General features: G+C 41.8%; 1 protein-coding gene across 1 annotated transcript in view; it reads left to right on the top strand.

Moving 5' to 3' along the window:
• LOC116505000 (tubulin monoglycylase TTLL3-like) overlaps positions 1-17198 on the top strand; it is a 47765-nt gene extending 30567 nt beyond the window's left edge. The window contains exons 11-16 of the mRNA XM_032212291.1: positions 1611-1759; positions 2701-2944; positions 4646-5081; positions 6046-6595; positions 12228-12385; positions 12645-17198. Of these exons, the coding sequence (XP_032068182.1) occupies positions 1611-1759; positions 2701-2944; positions 4646-5081; positions 6046-6595; positions 12228-12385; positions 12645-12779 (1672 nt within the window). The 3' untranslated portion in view covers positions 12780-17198. The remainder of the gene's footprint in view (positions 1-1610; positions 1760-2700; positions 2945-4645; positions 5082-6045; positions 6596-12227; positions 12386-12644) is intronic.
• The last annotated feature ends 554 nt before the right edge of the window (positions 17199-17752 follow it).

Here is a 17752-nt window from a genome sequence, read left to right as displayed (position 1 = left end):
CCCATCCCACTAACCTGGTTTTCCTGTGCAGGGCAACAAAAGAAGATCCAGTGATCAGCTGGGAGGCCTGGAGGCAGCAATAAACCGAGCTGTATTCAGCTGTATTCAGAGGCTGGCAGCAGAGAATAGATCATTAGTGGGGCCAGTCAGAGGTGGTATTTTCTGGTTCTCCTAACTACTCAAAGTTTCCACTACCAGTTCACCAGAACCAGTCAGAACCGGCTGAATATCACCTCTGGTCCCGGAGTCATGTGATCACCCATTTGTGATCTTCCCGGTTGCTTTCCAACAAGCAAAGTCAATGGGAGAGAGCCAGATTTGCTTAACGACATGAGTCCCTTAACAACTGCTGTGGTTTGTTTAACAATGATGGCCAAAATGATCGTAAAATGAGGCACATCATTATGGTCATAAAATGCGGTGGAATACTCTTAACAACTACCTCACTTAGCAATGGAAATTTTAGACTCAATTGTGGTTGTGAGCTGAGGACTTCCTCTCAATAAAAACAAACAAATACTTGCTAATACTTCCATACTGAGTAGGGCAGAGATTGGCAGCCGTCTGACAATCCAGGGCTACAGTAGGGAAAAAGTGGCATGATGATCCCATGGGATTATTTCCAATATTTTCCTGTTGAGAGAGATGAATGAGAACTTTCAGGGTATTAACAGTTTACAATACATTTTCTTATTTTGTTCTGTTTCCATATATTAGGAATGTATGAATGAATGAATGAATGAATGAATGAATGAATGAATGAATGAATGAATGAATTCATTCATTCATTCATTCATTCATTCATTCATTCATTCATTCATTCATTCATTCATTCATTCATTCCTAGCTGATAACCCGGCATTGCCCGGGTATTTATTTATCTTAATTCTGTATTAGGTTGGAGCCCCCTTGTAGAGTACTGTGAAGCCATTACCATGGCAACTCCACTGTGCTGTACAGTAGATGCCATCTTAAGGCACAACAGGCTGTATCTTATCACACTAATGCACACTACCACTGTCAAAAGTACTGTGATTTGACACTATCGATATAATTCATTCCTTTTCGTTTCAGCGGCCCAGGCATTCCAGATTTATGCTGGAACACACACAGACACACACCCTGAGGGTGTTAGGGGTGTCTTACCCCCCACAGTATTTGTTTCCAGAGAGTAAGACATCTGTGTACCAAGTTTGGTTGAAATTCCTTGAGGCATTCCAGAGTCATGCTGGAACATACCTACACATACATACATACACACAGGGGAGGGGAGGGGAGGGGAGGGGAGGGGAGGAGAGATGGATGGATGGATGGATGGATGGATGGATGGATGGATGGATGGGTAGGTAGGTAGGTAGGTAGGTAGAAAGAAGATAGATTAAATTTACCGGTATATGCTGGCCATCTCACTAACAAACAGCTCTGGGTGGATTACACATTATGCTGTTGTTTCTTAATACTTTGCCCTCAAATGTTGTGCAATAATACAGTTTCTAGGGGCTCAGAAGCCATTTGCCACCCATAGGCCATAGGTTCTCTCTCCCTGGCACAGGTTACAACCATGGAAGGGCATTGGGTCATTCTATTGGGTCAAGTATTTGTCATTGCAGCGAAGGGGCCCAGATGACACAGACAGATGGCCTCATTGAGCGCTGTGAGGATATCTTGCAGCGGCTGCAAAAAGTCGTCCCACAGCTGGACATGGAAGGGGACAGGAACATCTGGATTGTCAAACCAGGAGCTAAGTCTCGTGGCAGAGGTAAGTCTACTGGACATGGATTAAATACCCCAAATAGCTTGAGTGATGGAGTTGACAAAGCAGTTGGGAGATGCTTCAGGCTGGGCAGAATTTTTGCCTGGATTGACATCTCACACCAAGCCGTTCTTTAATCATGGTTTGTTAGGGACGAAACTATTGTACAAGATGAATTTGCGTGAGACTGTAAGACCAAGGAAACCATATGATGGCTCAGTGTGATATGTGAACCCAGATTCTGTATTTTCACATAAGTGGTAAAGAATATTGAAAGCTGCCGGGTAATTTAACATCAAGAGACGTCATTCAACCCTAATGTTGGCCTTGTCAACTTCATGGCCATCTGGTTTTCCAAAGCCCTTGATCCAGATTATTGGTAAATAATATGCTCTACTGGTAACAAACTGTGGATTTGGGGTTTTAAGCAATTAGATTGTGCATTATTACAGCCAGTAAGATGAATGGGGCATTCAGTAGAAGGCATACACAAGGCATTTAAACAAAATTTATAAAGGCACTTCCCTTTTATCATGCTTTTAATTGTTAATTTACTTTATGATTTGTTTAGTGTTAATTTTGATTTTATGTTTTTAATCTTCTACACTCTGCTTTTGCCTTTCAAACATTTTGTTAGCTGGCTTAAGTACTCTTCAAAGAACTAGTCTGATGTAGTGGTTAAAGTACTGGCCTAGAAACTAGGGGATTGTGAGTTCTAATCCCACTTTAGTCATGAAAGCTATCTGGGTGGCTTTGAACCAATCACCAGGAGATTGTGAGTTCTAACCCTGCCTTAGGTACGAAAGCCAGCTGGGTGATTTTGGACCAGTCACTCCTTTTCAACTTACCGCATAGAATTGTTGCTGTGGGGAAATAGCAAATATGAAAATAAATAAATATAGAAAGGCAGGGTATAAATCAAATAAATAAAGAGCATTTTCTGACAGGCATCATGTGCATGGACCGCTTAGAGGAAATTGTGAAACTAGTGGACTGTGACCCCATGATTGTTAAGGACGGCAAATGGGTGGTACAGAAATACATCGAGACACCCCTGCTCATCTTTGCCACCAAATTTGACTTGCGGCAATGGTTTTTGGTGACTGATTGGAATCCCCTCACCATCTGGTTCTATCGGCAAAGCTACATCCGTTTCTCTACACAGCCCTTTTCCCTACACAATCTGGATACGTGAGTTTGTTGTCTTGTTGACTTTATTGTCTATATCAGTGATGGCTAACCATTTTGTCGTCGCGGGCCAAAAGCCCACACCCATAATGCAATGCATGCGCAATACCCCCTCGTGTGCCCCACCCCCTGCACATGCATGGGTGACACCCTGCGCTCCCCCCACCCCCTCTGTACATGCGTGCATTACCACCCGCCGGTGCCGCATTTTAGGCCTAGCAGGCTTCCCTGCAGCCTTCTGGGATGAAAAATGGACCACAGGGAGGCGCACTGCTCTCCCCATCCACCCCTGCATGTGTGCACATCTCCCGCATGCACCCTGCACCCCAAGCATGTCTGCCAGAGATCCAAAAATAAGCTGGCTGGCAGGAGGTGTGCATGCATGCATGGTGGAGCTGAGCTGGGGTGACGGCTTGTGTTCCTACAAAGAGGGCTCTGCGTGCCACCTATGGCATGTGTGCCACAAGTTCTCCATCATGGGTCTCTATTATTCCATGCGTGGATGCACACAAGAGCAAGAAGAAGCAGAGAGATTTTCTATCTCATTAAGAACCGGTTTCTTTAATTATTCAGTGTCTTAATGAGGAGGTGGGGTTGATGTCCCTTATAATCTTCAGGATTATTCATGTTAATCCAGAGTAAATATTATGTTTGAGGAAGTCTATATGAAAATTCTGGAGCACTGCTACTAGCAGCTTCATATAGTCATACGTAAGTAAGGTTCAACATTTAGACATTTTTCCCTGAGTCCCCCCAGGGAAAAGGGCGGCATACAAATAAAGGAAATTCAAATTAAAGGAAAACAAAATGCACAGGTAGATACAAGTGGTACCTTGCTCAATAGTGTAACTGTGAGAGGGATCTTGGAGTCCTAGTGGACAACCATTTAAATATGAGCCAGCAGGGTGCAGCAACTGCCAAAAAAGCCAGCCAGAATCAAGATCACATGAAGTGTTATAGACCACTTTATAATAACCTGGTAAGGCCACACTTGAAATACTGCATCCAGTTTTCATCGCCTTGATGTAAAAAAGATGTAGAGACTCTTAACAAACCCAAAAATGTTAGCCATCACTGACCTCGTGTTTATTACAAGTAATAGAATAATTACAAGTAATAAAGGCAGGATGGAAACAACAAAAATAAATCAAAAGAATAAAACAAATCTAGGTAATTAAAATCTAATTACCTTAAGTGGCCTTGGTCTAGTCCTTCCCATTCAGTCCAACCCACCTCACAGAGTGGTTCTTGTGGAAGGGGAAAGAGGCAGATGGAGTATTAGATATGTTTGTTGCCGTGAGTTGTTTATAAAAGTAATAAAAGGTGGGGTATAATAAATTAGATATGCACCAATAGTATTACCTAGTTTGGGTAATGAAACATCTGCAAGAAAACAACCAAGCTCGAGAGCACCAAGGACCCCTAAATAAAATATAATAATTATGAACCTCAAATCACAATTATCAGCATGATAAATATCAACAGGAAAGATTAGTAATATGAGGCATTTTTATGACTTTTCTAAAAAAAACAGGATGGGAGGACTGATCCCAATTCCAAAGAAAGTATGTTCTATAATTTCAGATCCAGACAGGAAAATGTGCCCTATAGGTTCAGCTTAGTTGACCTATCCTGAGTTAAAATCCTTTGCGTAGAATCTGGTCCCCATTTTTGACCCTATCTTCTTCTTCTTCTTCACCCCAGTTCCATCCACCTGTGCAATAACTCCATCCAGAAACATTATGAGAATTCCCTGAACCGCCACTCTGAGCTGCCCTCAGACAACATGTGGTCCTCTGATCAATTCCAGATGCACCTGAGGAAAATGGGGGCACCCGAGGCCTGGTCCAAGGTGATTGTGCCTGGCATGAAGGCGGCCATCATTCATGCCATACAGACCTCTCAGGACCTCGTGGAGTTCCGCAAAAACAGCTTTGAGCTTTATGGGGCAGACTTTCTCTTTGGAGAAAACTACCAGCCGTGGCTGATTGAGATCAATGCCAGCCCCACCATGGCAGCCTCTACGTCTGTCACCACCCGGCTGTGTGCCAACGTGCAGGAGGATACCTTGCGGGTGGTCATTGACCGCAAGTATGATCGCAATTGCAACACAGGAAACTTTGAGCTCATCTATAAACAGGTGAGTGTAAGAACTGCCTCCCCATCCCTTCAAAAAAAGCGTAGACTCTTGAAAGCCTGGCGTTTCAAAAGGAAGCTTTTATTGAAAAGGAGGGAAAGCAAATCAACATTCAAAGCAGGCTCTGGGACCCTCAGGTTGTAAAATTGGGTCCATCACGTGATGACTGGCATAATGACTGCATTGCTTAGCAACCAAAACTTCTGCTTACAAATCAAGGACTACTTGTATCTCATAACATTAGTGATAGCAATAGCACTTAGATTTATATACTGCTTCACGGTGCTTTATAGCCTTTTCTAAGCAGTTTACAGAATCAGCATGTTGCCCCCAACTATCGGGGTCCTCATTTTTCCGACCTCGGATGGATAGAAGGCTGAGTCAACCTTGAGCCGGTCAGAATTGAACTGCTGGTAGTAGGCCGAGTTAGCATGCAAAACTACATTCTAACTACTGCACTACTACGGCTCTAGCAAAGTGCTGCATCCTACCTCATTTAATTGTGGTGTGGTGATCAGCTATATTTTCTATCATTTGCAGCAGACTAAATACAAACTAAATCTGACCAACTGGTCAGATATTTTCTCCTGCTCTTACTTGCCCTTGGAAGAAGTGAATAGTTTCTTTTTGACCAATCCAGCGGTGGGATTCCAAATCTTTTTCTACCGGTTCTATGAGAGAGAGCTTCGTGTGTGCGTGCAGCACTCAAAACTGCCCTCAGTGTCAGTGCTGGTGAGCAGAGCTGTTGTTTAGTTGTTTGCGGCAATCCACACAAATCAGCTGAGCAAAAAGACAAGGGAATTTAGGACAAGGAATGGTGGGGATGGGGGGTGGGGCCAGCCAGAGATGGTATTTGCTGGTTCTGCGAACTACTCAAAATTTCCGCTACCGGTTTGCTAGAACTGGCCCGAACCGGCTGAATACCACCTATGGACCAATCCCCATCATCCTCTTCTTCTCATGACAGGCTGCTGTGGAGATTCCCCAGTACATTGGCATTAGCCTTTTGGTAGAAGGAAGCACGGTGAAGAAGCCTCAACTTCCAACCCAAAGAAGCCCCCCTCCGGCTATTGACCCAAAGAACGGCTGCGTTGCTCCACAGCAGCAAAAAGTTCCTAAACTGATTCACCGGCGCAATAACCAAAGTCTTCCTCGGGCACCTACCCCATGCTGGACAGCAGCGAACAACAAGACCGCCGAGCCAGGAGCTCCTGGGAAGGAGAACAAAGTCAAAGAGAAACCCACCCCTAGCAAAGTTGCTCCTTCAGGCTCGGTGAGGTTTAAGCTGCCCAACAAGCTCAAAGCAGAACCCCGTAACCGAAGGTTGCTGATGGCACACAGTATGGCTACGACGACTGTCGTGACAGGAGGTACAGCTCAGCTCTGTGCCAAATCAAGCTCTCAAGAATTGACTGCTAACCCCCAGGAGCCTACTGCCAATCATGCCAAGCTCACCAGTATGGTAGGTAGGAAGCCGGGCCTGAGGCTACATCTGCAGGAAATCCATACTGTCTCCGGTGAGCTGCCTGTTTCTCATGCTCCCTTTTCTTCCTCCTATCCGGTGAGACCCAATGTGCAAGCCCGTTTGCAATGCTTAGGACACTCCTTCTTCCATAACATACCCTTGCCCTCCACGCCTTCGTCCCCCAGGGGGGTGGATTTAGTTTCCACTGTGGAATTCAGTGCCATTAGAGCATCTATGATCAAAAGGCGACTGTCAAGGAGAGGCAGAATCTATCCGGGAGCCAGAAACAACCCTCCCCTGAGGTTGATTGCTGTAGGCAAAAATCAAGCTATATATAGGGCCTAAGGAACACTTCTTTGCTCCTACACAAGCAGGAAATCATGTCGTTGGGAGTTGAACTCTCCTCCTTCCCAATAAAGTATTTTTACAGAAAAAACTGGCCGGGATGTGTAATAGCAGGGTGAGTTCTAGGCCAGGGTGAATGAACAGCTGTTAGGATGGCTGTCTTTGGCAGCTGTGTGAAGAGAGGAAATAACACTTAGGCTGGGAGTCAGACAGACAGGAGAAAACCTGGGATTACGTCAAGGATGGGGAACAATGGTTCCTTTATGACTTGTGGACTTCAGCTCCCAGAATTCCTGAGCCAGCAGGAATTCTGGGAGTTGAAGTCCATAAGTTATAAAGCGGCCATCGTTCCCCATCTCTAGACTACATGGTAGCTTTGGGGGGGGGGGGAACAGGGTCCCATAGGTTTTCATAGGTGAGGAACTGAGGGGCGTGCCTGCATAGAAAAGCAGAGTATAAATGTTGACATAAGTATAATAAAAGTATAAATGTAAGCAGGGATGGTTCTAGTTAGTACCTAATGCAAATCAGAAAACGGTTGTGATACATTTGCGTAAATATGTTCAATAGCTGAAAGAAAAGAAAAAAGGTAGCCAGCATGTTGAATTCAGACAGCCAGGGCGAAGCAAGTTATAGCCAGCATGCTTGTACTCTGTAATCACTGTTAGTCTCATAGTACTATTTAGCCAAAAGAAAGGTGACTTCTGATGAAAATGGGTAATAGCAATAGTAGTAATAGCAGTTCGACTTATATACCGCTTCATAGGGCTTTCAGCCCTCTCTAAGCGGGTTACAGAGTCAGCATATTGCCCCCACAGTCTGGGTCCTCATTTTACCCACCTCGGAAGGATGGAAGGCTGAGTCAACCCTGAGCCGGTGAGATTTGAACCGCCGAACTGCAGATAACAGTCAGCTGAAGTGGCTGCAGTACAGCACTCTAACCACTGCGCCACCTCGGCTCATTGTTATGCCAGTAAGAATGGGCATTCTTGAGGTATTTAAAATCTTCAGCATAATGCTAGGACATGTAAACAGGTGCTTTCTGTTGGATTGAATAAGAGTACTATAAAAGGGTAGAAATGGGTTTTGGTCAAAGAGATGGAGCACAAGAAGAGGTGACAATATTTTTATACTGCAGGTGTTTTAGGTGAGGGAAAAATGGTAGGGATTGGGTGCCCTTATTAGTTAATTTTTTTAAATCACTAAGTTTGATCTCGCAGTTGACCTATGAAAATATTGCTTTTCAATACAAGTCAGTTTGGTTTTTAAAATCATCACATTTCTATATCAGGTTTTAAATTAAACATATTTAAAGCTGGCTAGATAAGACACAGAAATGGATAAGGGAGCCCATTCTTAAAGGTACAAGATAGCTGAGAAGCATCTTCTATCTTTGTTTAATTTTTTAAAAAAAGTATTGGCACATTTAACTTTATGCTTTTGAAGACTAGAGCATTGTTTATACTTCCAGAAATTGGCATATTAAGCTTTTAGAATAATTTTAACATTTTAATGGTTGACTACATGCTTTATTTTGAGACTCCCTTCAGTCAAATTGCAAAAAGCAATGGAAATCCTCAATTTCCATCAAGATGAAAATTTGGTTTGGCTTCATTGCAGTTAGCATTTTTAGTGCTAACTGCACTAGTGAATCTGCCAGCAGCAAAATGTCCAGGTCCCCTCTTTTTGAAATCCCCTTTATGATCCAGAATTCCTCATACATTGCAGCACATTGCTTCTAACACTGAAACGGAGACTTTTTGTCTTTTCAAATCTATTATAAAATTGTTATAAAAATATAAAGGGAAATGTCTCTATAGAATGATCACATGCTTTGACTCTCTGGAGACAACGTGATGTATCGTGTTCCACTTTGTATATTCATCCATAAATCGAAAAGCAGGGTGGCATTAATTAGTTGGCATGACGAGAGTCATATTTGGCTTTTAAGTGGTGCGTTGGGGGACATGACCCAAAAGGTAAGCAAGGGCAAAACAAAAACTGGATTTCATGAATGTGGTGCTTTGAGTTTCATTCAAAAAGGTGCTTTAAAATATGTAGGTACCTAAATATAACAGCTGTCTGCAATTCTTTAGAACAATAATGTTTTATTGACCACAAACCAGTGGTGGGATTCAGCCAGTTCGCACCTATTTGGGAGAAGCGGTTGTTAACTTTCTAAGCAGTGCGGAGAATTGGTTGTTGGAAGAAATCTCCTTTTGTTTTTTTCCCATTTTACAGGGCTAATCCTTTAAGGAAGGCAGGAAGGAAACATTCTGGTGTTGTTTCTTGCCTAATCTGTATTGCCCTGCTTACAGAAACTGCCTCTCCGGTTAACCCTTATTACATTCTAACAGCTAAGGCGAAGTGCCCATCGACATAAGTGACATTGAGTTGGCCATGCTCATCCAGTCACATGACCACTGAGCCACGCCTACCCAGCTGGTCATTAGGAACCGGTTGTTAAATAATTTGAATCCCACCATTGCCTCAAAGGCACCTTTCAGAATTAAATTCAAAGTACTGTACAGACTTATTAAATATAGCTAGTATGATTGTTCCCACACATTTAACAGCGCCACATTGATGTCTCATAAAATTTTTAGTTCAACAGGGAATTTTTAAAGGGCTCTGCTTAAAGATATTGAGAGGTGAAAAGTTGAGGCAAGAACTTCAAAGAAAACCAAACCAACGAGAAATAAGCATGTTGAAGGGCCCCAAAATATTGGCTTAAATATTATTGGGGGAAGAGGAGAAGGAGCAGAGCTGAGAGTGTATTCCAGGTGATTCTCATTTACAAGGACTGGCCAACTTTGTAGGCAGAGTGATTGTAAAGTAAATTGTCTTGTGACCATGTCCACTTAGTCTTAGGGTATCAGCTTCCACTTCCGTTTGTTAAACAAATTACCCCAGGTTGTTAAATGCAATGTCACGTGACTGTGACTTGTGACTTCCTGCCAGTTTCCCCATTGACTTCGTCAGAATCTGGCTGTGAAGGTTGCAAATAACAATAGCAATAGTTAGACTTATATACCGCTTCATAGGGCTTTTAGCCCTCTCTAAGCGGTTTACAGAGTCAGCATATTGCCCCCAACAATCCAGGTCCTCATTTTACCCACCTTGGAATGATGGAAGGCTGAGTCAACCTTGAGCCGGTGAGATTTGAACAGCCGAACTGCAGTCAGCTGAAGTAGCCTGCAATGCTGCATTTAACCACTGCGCCACCTCGGCTCTTCCACGTTGACTGTGGAAGTCTGTGAACATGGTATATGTGTGCTGGTTGCCAAGCACCTGAATCACAATCACATGAGTGTGGAAACACTATGACAGTCACAAATCTGAGGAATGGTCATAAATCTCTTTTTTTCAGCACTGTCTTAACTTTGAAAGGGTAGTCAGTAAGCGAGGAGTACTTGTATTTTATTGTAGATTTTATTTATTGTCCCAATAACGTGTAAATGAATACTGTAAACTAAATCTCTAGTAGCCATGATGAGGGAAATCCCCAAGCTGAAATGACAGATTTGGTTGTTAGCAAGGACTCTCCATTCTTTGTAGAAATCTGCTATCTGCTATCTCTATGAATTTCGTGAGATCAGATGCTACCCGGTTTGTATTCTCAAGCCATTATGCAGCACCATCTCTGAGATACAGTGATAAAAATGTTGCAGTTGAGCCTCTCCCCACCTCATTTCACAGTTATATCACAGGAGTGCTCATCGGAGAAATTGCAATACAGGTTTTGTTTGGCCATATCTCCTTTCCTAGACAACGCAGCAAAAGCATCCCTCAGTCAGCCCATAAAACCCCAAGAGAATCTTCCTCCCCTTCATTTTCTCCAGATTTCTGTCTCCTCCATTTTGAAAAGTGCTGCTCCCTTTTTTCTGTAGTTCACATAATATTTACTACGCTCAAGGTATTTTTAACCTGCTGTTTGAAGGGCTCCTGCCATTAAGGAGAACCCGTGGTTTGCGATTAGTGTATAGTTCTGGCACGCCCTTTGGCTCATGTGAAGAGGGCACAATGGCTCAGTGATTAAAGAGGCTGAGTTTGCCAGTTGGAAAGCTGACAACCTGGGTTTGAGACCTGCCTATCTAGCAGTTCGAAAACATGCAAATGTGAGTAGATAAATAGGTACCACTTCAGTGATAAGGTAACAGTGTGTTGCCTCAGCATATAATCATGCTGGCCACATGTCCATGGAAGACTTCAGACAATATTGACTCCCTCGGCTAAGAAACAGAGATGAGCATCATCATCCCCTAGAGTCAGGCAGGACTGAAAGAGGAAACCTTTACCTTTTTGGCCCAATTATATTTCTCCCAGAATAATCCTTTTACCTCCTAGAACTGCCTCACTGTCAGGTTCCAAAAACCAAGAAAGACATGTAGAATTACTTCCGAGCAGTTTATTGTTCCTCCCCTATAGACAGAATCTTGCCAAAGCATTTGCAGCACAGAATATGTACTCTGAGAATTGTACTCAGAGGACTAGCTAAACTTTACTCCCTCTTGGGAATGCAGCCGCTCCCTTCTGGGAATCCAGACTACATTCCACCACAATCCCCTAATCAGTGCCCTACAAATACCGTATTTTTCGGAGCATAAGACGCACTTTTCCTCTCCCTAAAAGAGCATGGAAATGTTGGTGCAATTTATACACTGAATACAGCCATTTTTGGTCTCCTAAAAATGGGAGGCCGCATCCCATTTTTTTAAAAAGTGGGCCATTTTCTGCAAAAATGAGTTTTTGCCTTCCCCAAGCCCCCAGAAGCATTCTGTAGGCTTCAGCAGGGCTGGGGGAAGGCAAAAATGCCCCCATTTTGTGGAAAATGGCCCGTTTTTTGCCTGTTTTTTGCAAAAACTGGGACATTTTTGCCTTTCCCCAACTCTGCTGAAGCTTGCAGAGTGATCCTGGGGGCCAGGAAGAGCAAAAGCTTTTTTTCTTACTTACCTCTTCAAAATCTTGATGCGTCTTATACACCGGTAGGTCATAGTCAAAAAAATACGGTATGTGGAAATACGATGCCCAATATTCTTGAGAATAGCCACTTCTGGACAAAACCAGATGGGGACGCTCTCTAGAAATTTGTCTTTATGGTTTGCTAGTAGGTGTGACTTAATCCATGATTAGTTTGGGAAGGGACATAGCCTAATACTGTCTACTACCACCCTTCAGTTGACTCAGGAAATTTCTAGGTAATTTCTAAGTCTGCTCTGTAGCTTTGGGGTTGTTGTTTTCTTTGACTGAACGGCTGCATTGAAAGGATGTTTCACTGTTTAGAGCCATCCACGTACTCGCTAGTAAGCCCATGTGCTGTATTATTGGTTCCTCTCCAGGCCTGGCTGTTTCCTGCAGGCTCCCCTGCCTCTTCTGCAGAGATGGAAAGGCTGTGGCAAATTTGCAAAGGCTGCGTTACTGTTCCAGAGCTGGGCCTTTACTTCCTGCAGCTCCCAAATTCTTCTACCGCAAAGCACTCAGCACTTGCCCGGCTCAGGTATATTGTGAATTTTTAAGTGCTCATAGGAGAGAGCACATTCCTCTTGCCTAGGAATATTTCCTGATTAATCCTGCGTGTCAAATAATGACGGCCTCCCTGTGTTTCCTCCCGCATCCCCCGCCTATCAAGAGAATGGCCCAAACCTATTTCCCATTCTAGCCTGTTGCAAAGATGTCACCCCATCCCTGCCCCCAATGGACCTGTTTCATTTTCCCCATCCCGTAACCATTCGTCCTTTCTCCACCCATGTGCCTAGGATCAGCAGCAGCTGCCACCTCTTGTACCAGCTTTTGACAACCAGATGTCTGTCTTGCCTCCTGTGGGGGGGAAAGATTCTGAATCCTCATTGACTAATTCTACCCTGGCAGCTGATTCTGTCTCTTCATTCTGATAAAGCAGGGAGGACTTGCTCCATGGGAGTGGCCCTTAGGAATTCACCTTGCTTGGCCAAGCCAAATTTTTTTGTGTTTTTTTTTTGAGTGGTTAAAGTTTTTTTCAAGTTGGTGCTGGGAATCTCAAAAAAAATAAGTGTCATTCAGAAAGGGAAATTTGACTCCTGCTGTGGCTCTTTCCTGTGATTGGAGGATGTTCTGAAGTTCTCGCTCACTGGAAAATAAGTGGTTTTCTTTTGTGTGACTCCGTTCCTCTTTGACACAAAAGAAGGGAAATGACTGAAAACCATGGGAAATTATTATGGGGAATAATAAGACTGAATTCGTCAAAGGCAAAGAAACATCTGGGCCATTGAAGCAAAGAAGAGGAGAAAACAGTGTTCCAGATTCAGTCTACAGGCTGTGCTTGCAACAGAGGAGCCAATTCAGAAAATAATCCTTCATTCTTCTTCTAAAAAAAAAAAGCAGTTTCTAACATTGTTTTAATGAATAATTTATGCAGTTTTATAGCCTTGGTGGTGCGTTTGATGCTTCTAAATGCTGTATTGGGAGGAGACAGAAAATGATTTTGAACGTCCTGTTCCAACAGTGTGGATATTTCACAATAATTCTATGGTGCCATCCAACTTACGTGCCAACATAATCACTGCCCATATGTGCCTATGTATCTGAGTGCGGGGCAGCCAACTCAACCCTCCATCTTGCCAAAATACATCTTTTTAAATGTGTTTTCTCCATGGCCCTCCTTTCCCTAACCTTCCCTTCTATACGAGTCTGTGTTTTCCTACTCTACTCAATATTCACCTTCCATCTTACTTCCTTCAAATCCACTACACACAAATGCAGCTCAGCCATTTGACTCCTTTATAACAATCGGATATTCACTACGAAAATGGGCATCTGCAGAGGCGGCCAGTGAAGAATGGGGAAACAATTGGAAACCCATGCTGGCTGTGGAATTGTGGGAGTTAAAGCCCACAAATCTTCAAGCCAGCAAGGTTGAGGAACACTGCTTTAGAGGGATGACATCAGCAGTATATGTCCTGGAAAAATCATCTACAGGACTTAAAAGGTGAAAAGGATGGCTTTACATCTCTAGTGGCCCTTGCGCCTGCCTTAACACCGTTTAAGAGTACAACCTGCTTCAATTTGGTTACTTCTGGTTGGCAGGGCTGTGAGAGGTTTCTGTGGCGATGCCGAAAAGATGATAAGGAGTATGTGGAGGCATGCCCGCAGCACTTTTCTGTGATTCAGGAAAGTAGCCATGCCCGTTTCCAGAATACTGGGAAAGGACATGGCTGCTTTAATGAGTTGTAGCCAAATGCAGTGGGAATGCATTTGTAACATTGTACAACTTACTGATACAGGTAGGACGTACCATTTGGCCACAGCAGCACATTACCTTGAATTGTTTTGGGGGATTATAATCTAAGGTGGAAAGTTTAGAAATTGCTTGGATTGCTTCAGCTTGTCACTCAGGTGACAGTGCTAGCAATTGGAGTGCTATTAAATGTTTAGCTGCAGAAAGACGTCGAGATATGAGATGACTCATAGATTTGGGGTATGCTAAACATGTTTCAATGATCACTTTATTATAAATAAGCATGCTTTTTACTAGGTGTCCCATAGTTTCAGTTCAGGATATGCTCCCACCCATGGAAATGCTCCACTAAAGAGAAAAAACTGGCCCAACAAAAATGACTGGATTATAAATACCAACTTTCCATTATTCACACTGACTGGGAATGAGATCAATTCCCACTTCTGTTCTACATATTACTGTCCATATTTTGAGGCACAATCTAGGTTAATTCTTATCTAGAAAGCTCTAAATCAATAATGAATCTCCACACTTCCCGAGAAACTGTATGTTCCTGTGACACGGCATATTCTTTTCCTTGCTGTTTCCTCTCGTCTATTTGTATTTCTCCTTCAAAAATATTCCAACATTACTAGAACATTCTAAAATGGTTCTTTCCAGCCTCACTCCTTTCTAAATACTTCAGAGCTTTCTCAGCTTCTTCATAGCTCGATGCCCTTAACAGCAATTCAAACTCATTACTTTGGGGACATTTTCCTGTTTCTATAATTGCTTTGTTTTCATATTATTGTATTTAGTTATCATCAAAATGGTAGTAAATGTCAAGAACTCTTGTTTACGCTGGACATTTGAGCATAGAAGAAAAATAATTGCAAGTTTGCTTTCTTTTAAGCCACTCGCTAATTTTGATTTTTTTGGTGGTGGATGTATTATTCGACTGATTAGTTTTGGAGGTCCCATTTTCCTGTTCAGAATTTGGTTAATAAGACTCTTTGACCTTTGTCTTCAGCAAATAATTAAGCAAAGTATGGTTACACTTTTATACAATGCATGTAAAAATGGTATTTTGAGGGGTTTCCCCCCTTTGGGCTTTTTTTTTGGGGGGGGGAGGAGTAATTCATAATAACCAGAGCATATTCAGCTCCACCTTTTATTGTTTTTGCATGGAGAACATGACTTAGAGTGGAGGTAAAGTACCTGGTAACCTAGGTAAACTACTCTCCCCTCCTGAACTATGACTGTAACTGTTATTTGTACTGGGTCTTCCAAGGCCTTTCTCAGAGATTAAATTAATTGATCACATTTTGTTTTCGAAAAGTTCCAGACCCCATTCAGTCTACAAAATGTCCTTAGATGGGACTTGTTTAGTCTTCTGCTTGTGATCTTGGTGAGATATTAACAGCCGCAATGTTTAATCATGGCTTTGGTTATTCCTAAACTTAGGCTTCCAAGCACTGTAGGACTGACTCTCTCATCAACTTAAGATCCAGGGTTAGAAATCACTAGATCAGATGGACTAATTTACTCTGGCACAAGACTGATTCTTAAATAAATGAGCTTAAAGTTCCCACATATTCTAGCATGCTATTTCTGTATAAATATATTCCATGTATTTTCTACTAGCCCTGGCACCATACTTAAAAAGGAGCCTGTGTCATACAGTGGGTATCCCACCCCCTCAACTGTGATAAATGTCAGTGTTTCAGATTTCCATTAATATGCATAAAATATTTTTCTTAAAATGGGAAAGAATGCGATAGGATGCCAAATTTTTAATGTATTTATAAATTTTATTACAATCCATAAAGCATGTATTTTAGGTAATCAAATATATCTTCTTTATTTTACTATTAACATATTTACACTCAGGTCTTGTAACAGTGTGGTTTGTAAAGTCTTTGTAAAACAATAAATTTTACTTTTGTAATCTACTAGTCTAAATCCTTGGAGAACTGTTTCAATATTTAAAGCAAACAAGTCAAAACCTTTTTCAGTGCTATCAAAAAGAAGAAAATGGGATAATCATTTATATAAAGTAACAAAAGCTGAAACAAGCATTAGAAATAATGTTTTCTCCATTAGCAGTTCTTACTGCACGTGGGATAGAGATGTCTATGTTCTACATATAGAAATTTTCTTAGAACAGGGATTCTCAACCTTTCAACCTTTGACTCCCAGAATTCTGGGAATTGAAATCCACGCATCTTAAACTTGCTAGGGTTGGAAAACACTGCCTTAGAACACAAGTAAGTTTTAGATGCTCACCATTCTTTACAGAACTACTCTTACAACTAACAGAACTGCTTCCTCAGACACCTACATTTATGCAAAATAAGGGATGGGGAAGCTGTGCTCTTCTGAATGTTACTGGATTCCAACATTAAGCCAACACATTTAAGGCATAGGCATTATGCACATTCTAATTCATAATTTAAGCCACTTTCTGGATTGCAGTCACCGAAACATTACCGCACATGCTCACTTATAAGCCATATTTATAAGATAAGCCGACCCTTAATTTTTTTTTTGTTTTAATTTTCACAGTTGGTTTATCTGCATGTGATGTATTTTATGGTATTTTGGTTAAAATTCAAGGGTTGATTTATCTGCAAGTGGGCAGATTGGTAGATACAAGGGTGCAAGGGTACTTTAAAAATAATATTGCCACATATACTTGCACAATTTTGGAGTGTTATTTTGGCTCCCAAAATTCTTGGTTTATTCATGAGTCTCTACAGGACTCCAAGATCAGGTATTTTAGATCTTCAGCCTAACAAAAGTTGCATATAATTCATATACATGTTTTCCAGATGTTGCAAATGCTATATAGAAGGCTAAATTTCAGTTCCTCTTTTTTCTCTCTTGTTCATATAATATAGTTGCATCATATAATATAGTTGCATCAGGCCTAACACCACATATAATTTGCTGCTTCTTGCCCATTTCTAAACACAACTTTTATTCCTTGTTGTAGCAGAACTTTAAAAGAGAATGGGTAGAACTTGGTGCCTGAAATAAGCTGTCTACCGATATGGGCAAAGCTTATGAAAAATATCCAAGTACTGGCTATCTCATTTTAAGAGTCTTCTCACTAACTAGTAGCCAAAGATTCCAATGGTTTTTGCAGAGGAAAGCTTTTGTAAAGGAAGGTAAATCTCTGGCCCTGATAACAGTCTGTGTCCATACAGGAGCCAAGTGATTTTCAAATTAATCATGCTTCTCCCTTACAAAACAGGGAGAGAGAACGTTCGTTAGCAGAAGGCAAACTTTCAAATCAGAAAGGGCCATTCACCCAGAATATTAATGAAAAAGAGCCGGCTGCAAAGGAATAGGCACATATTTGAATATGTGTACTTATTTTCAACTTATGAGAACTGCAAAACTTAAAATGCCTGTGTCCAGAAATGATAAAAGAGATGAAAAGATGAGGAAGATTAGGTGAAGTGTCTGCTGTTTATCATTAGTTGAATTTTAATAATTAAAAGCCTTGGGGGGAAAAAAAAACAGTTGTATTGCTCTCACTCTATCTCTTAATTAATATTTATCTTTTGGGTTTAATAATGACATCTAATCCAAGCAACATCAACAGAGCCCATGTTAGTAACCAGGGCAACTTTGAAGTAATTTGTATCCTGAAAACTAAATTAAAAT

This window comes from Thamnophis elegans, chromosome 2 (genome assembly GCF_009769535.1).
Source record: "Thamnophis elegans isolate rThaEle1 chromosome 2, rThaEle1.pri, whole genome shotgun sequence".
Taxonomy (NCBI): domain Eukaryota; kingdom Metazoa; phylum Chordata; class Lepidosauria; order Squamata; family Colubridae; genus Thamnophis; species Thamnophis elegans.
Note: the sequence above shows the minus strand (reverse complement) of the source record. Positions and strands in the feature narration are given on the sequence as shown.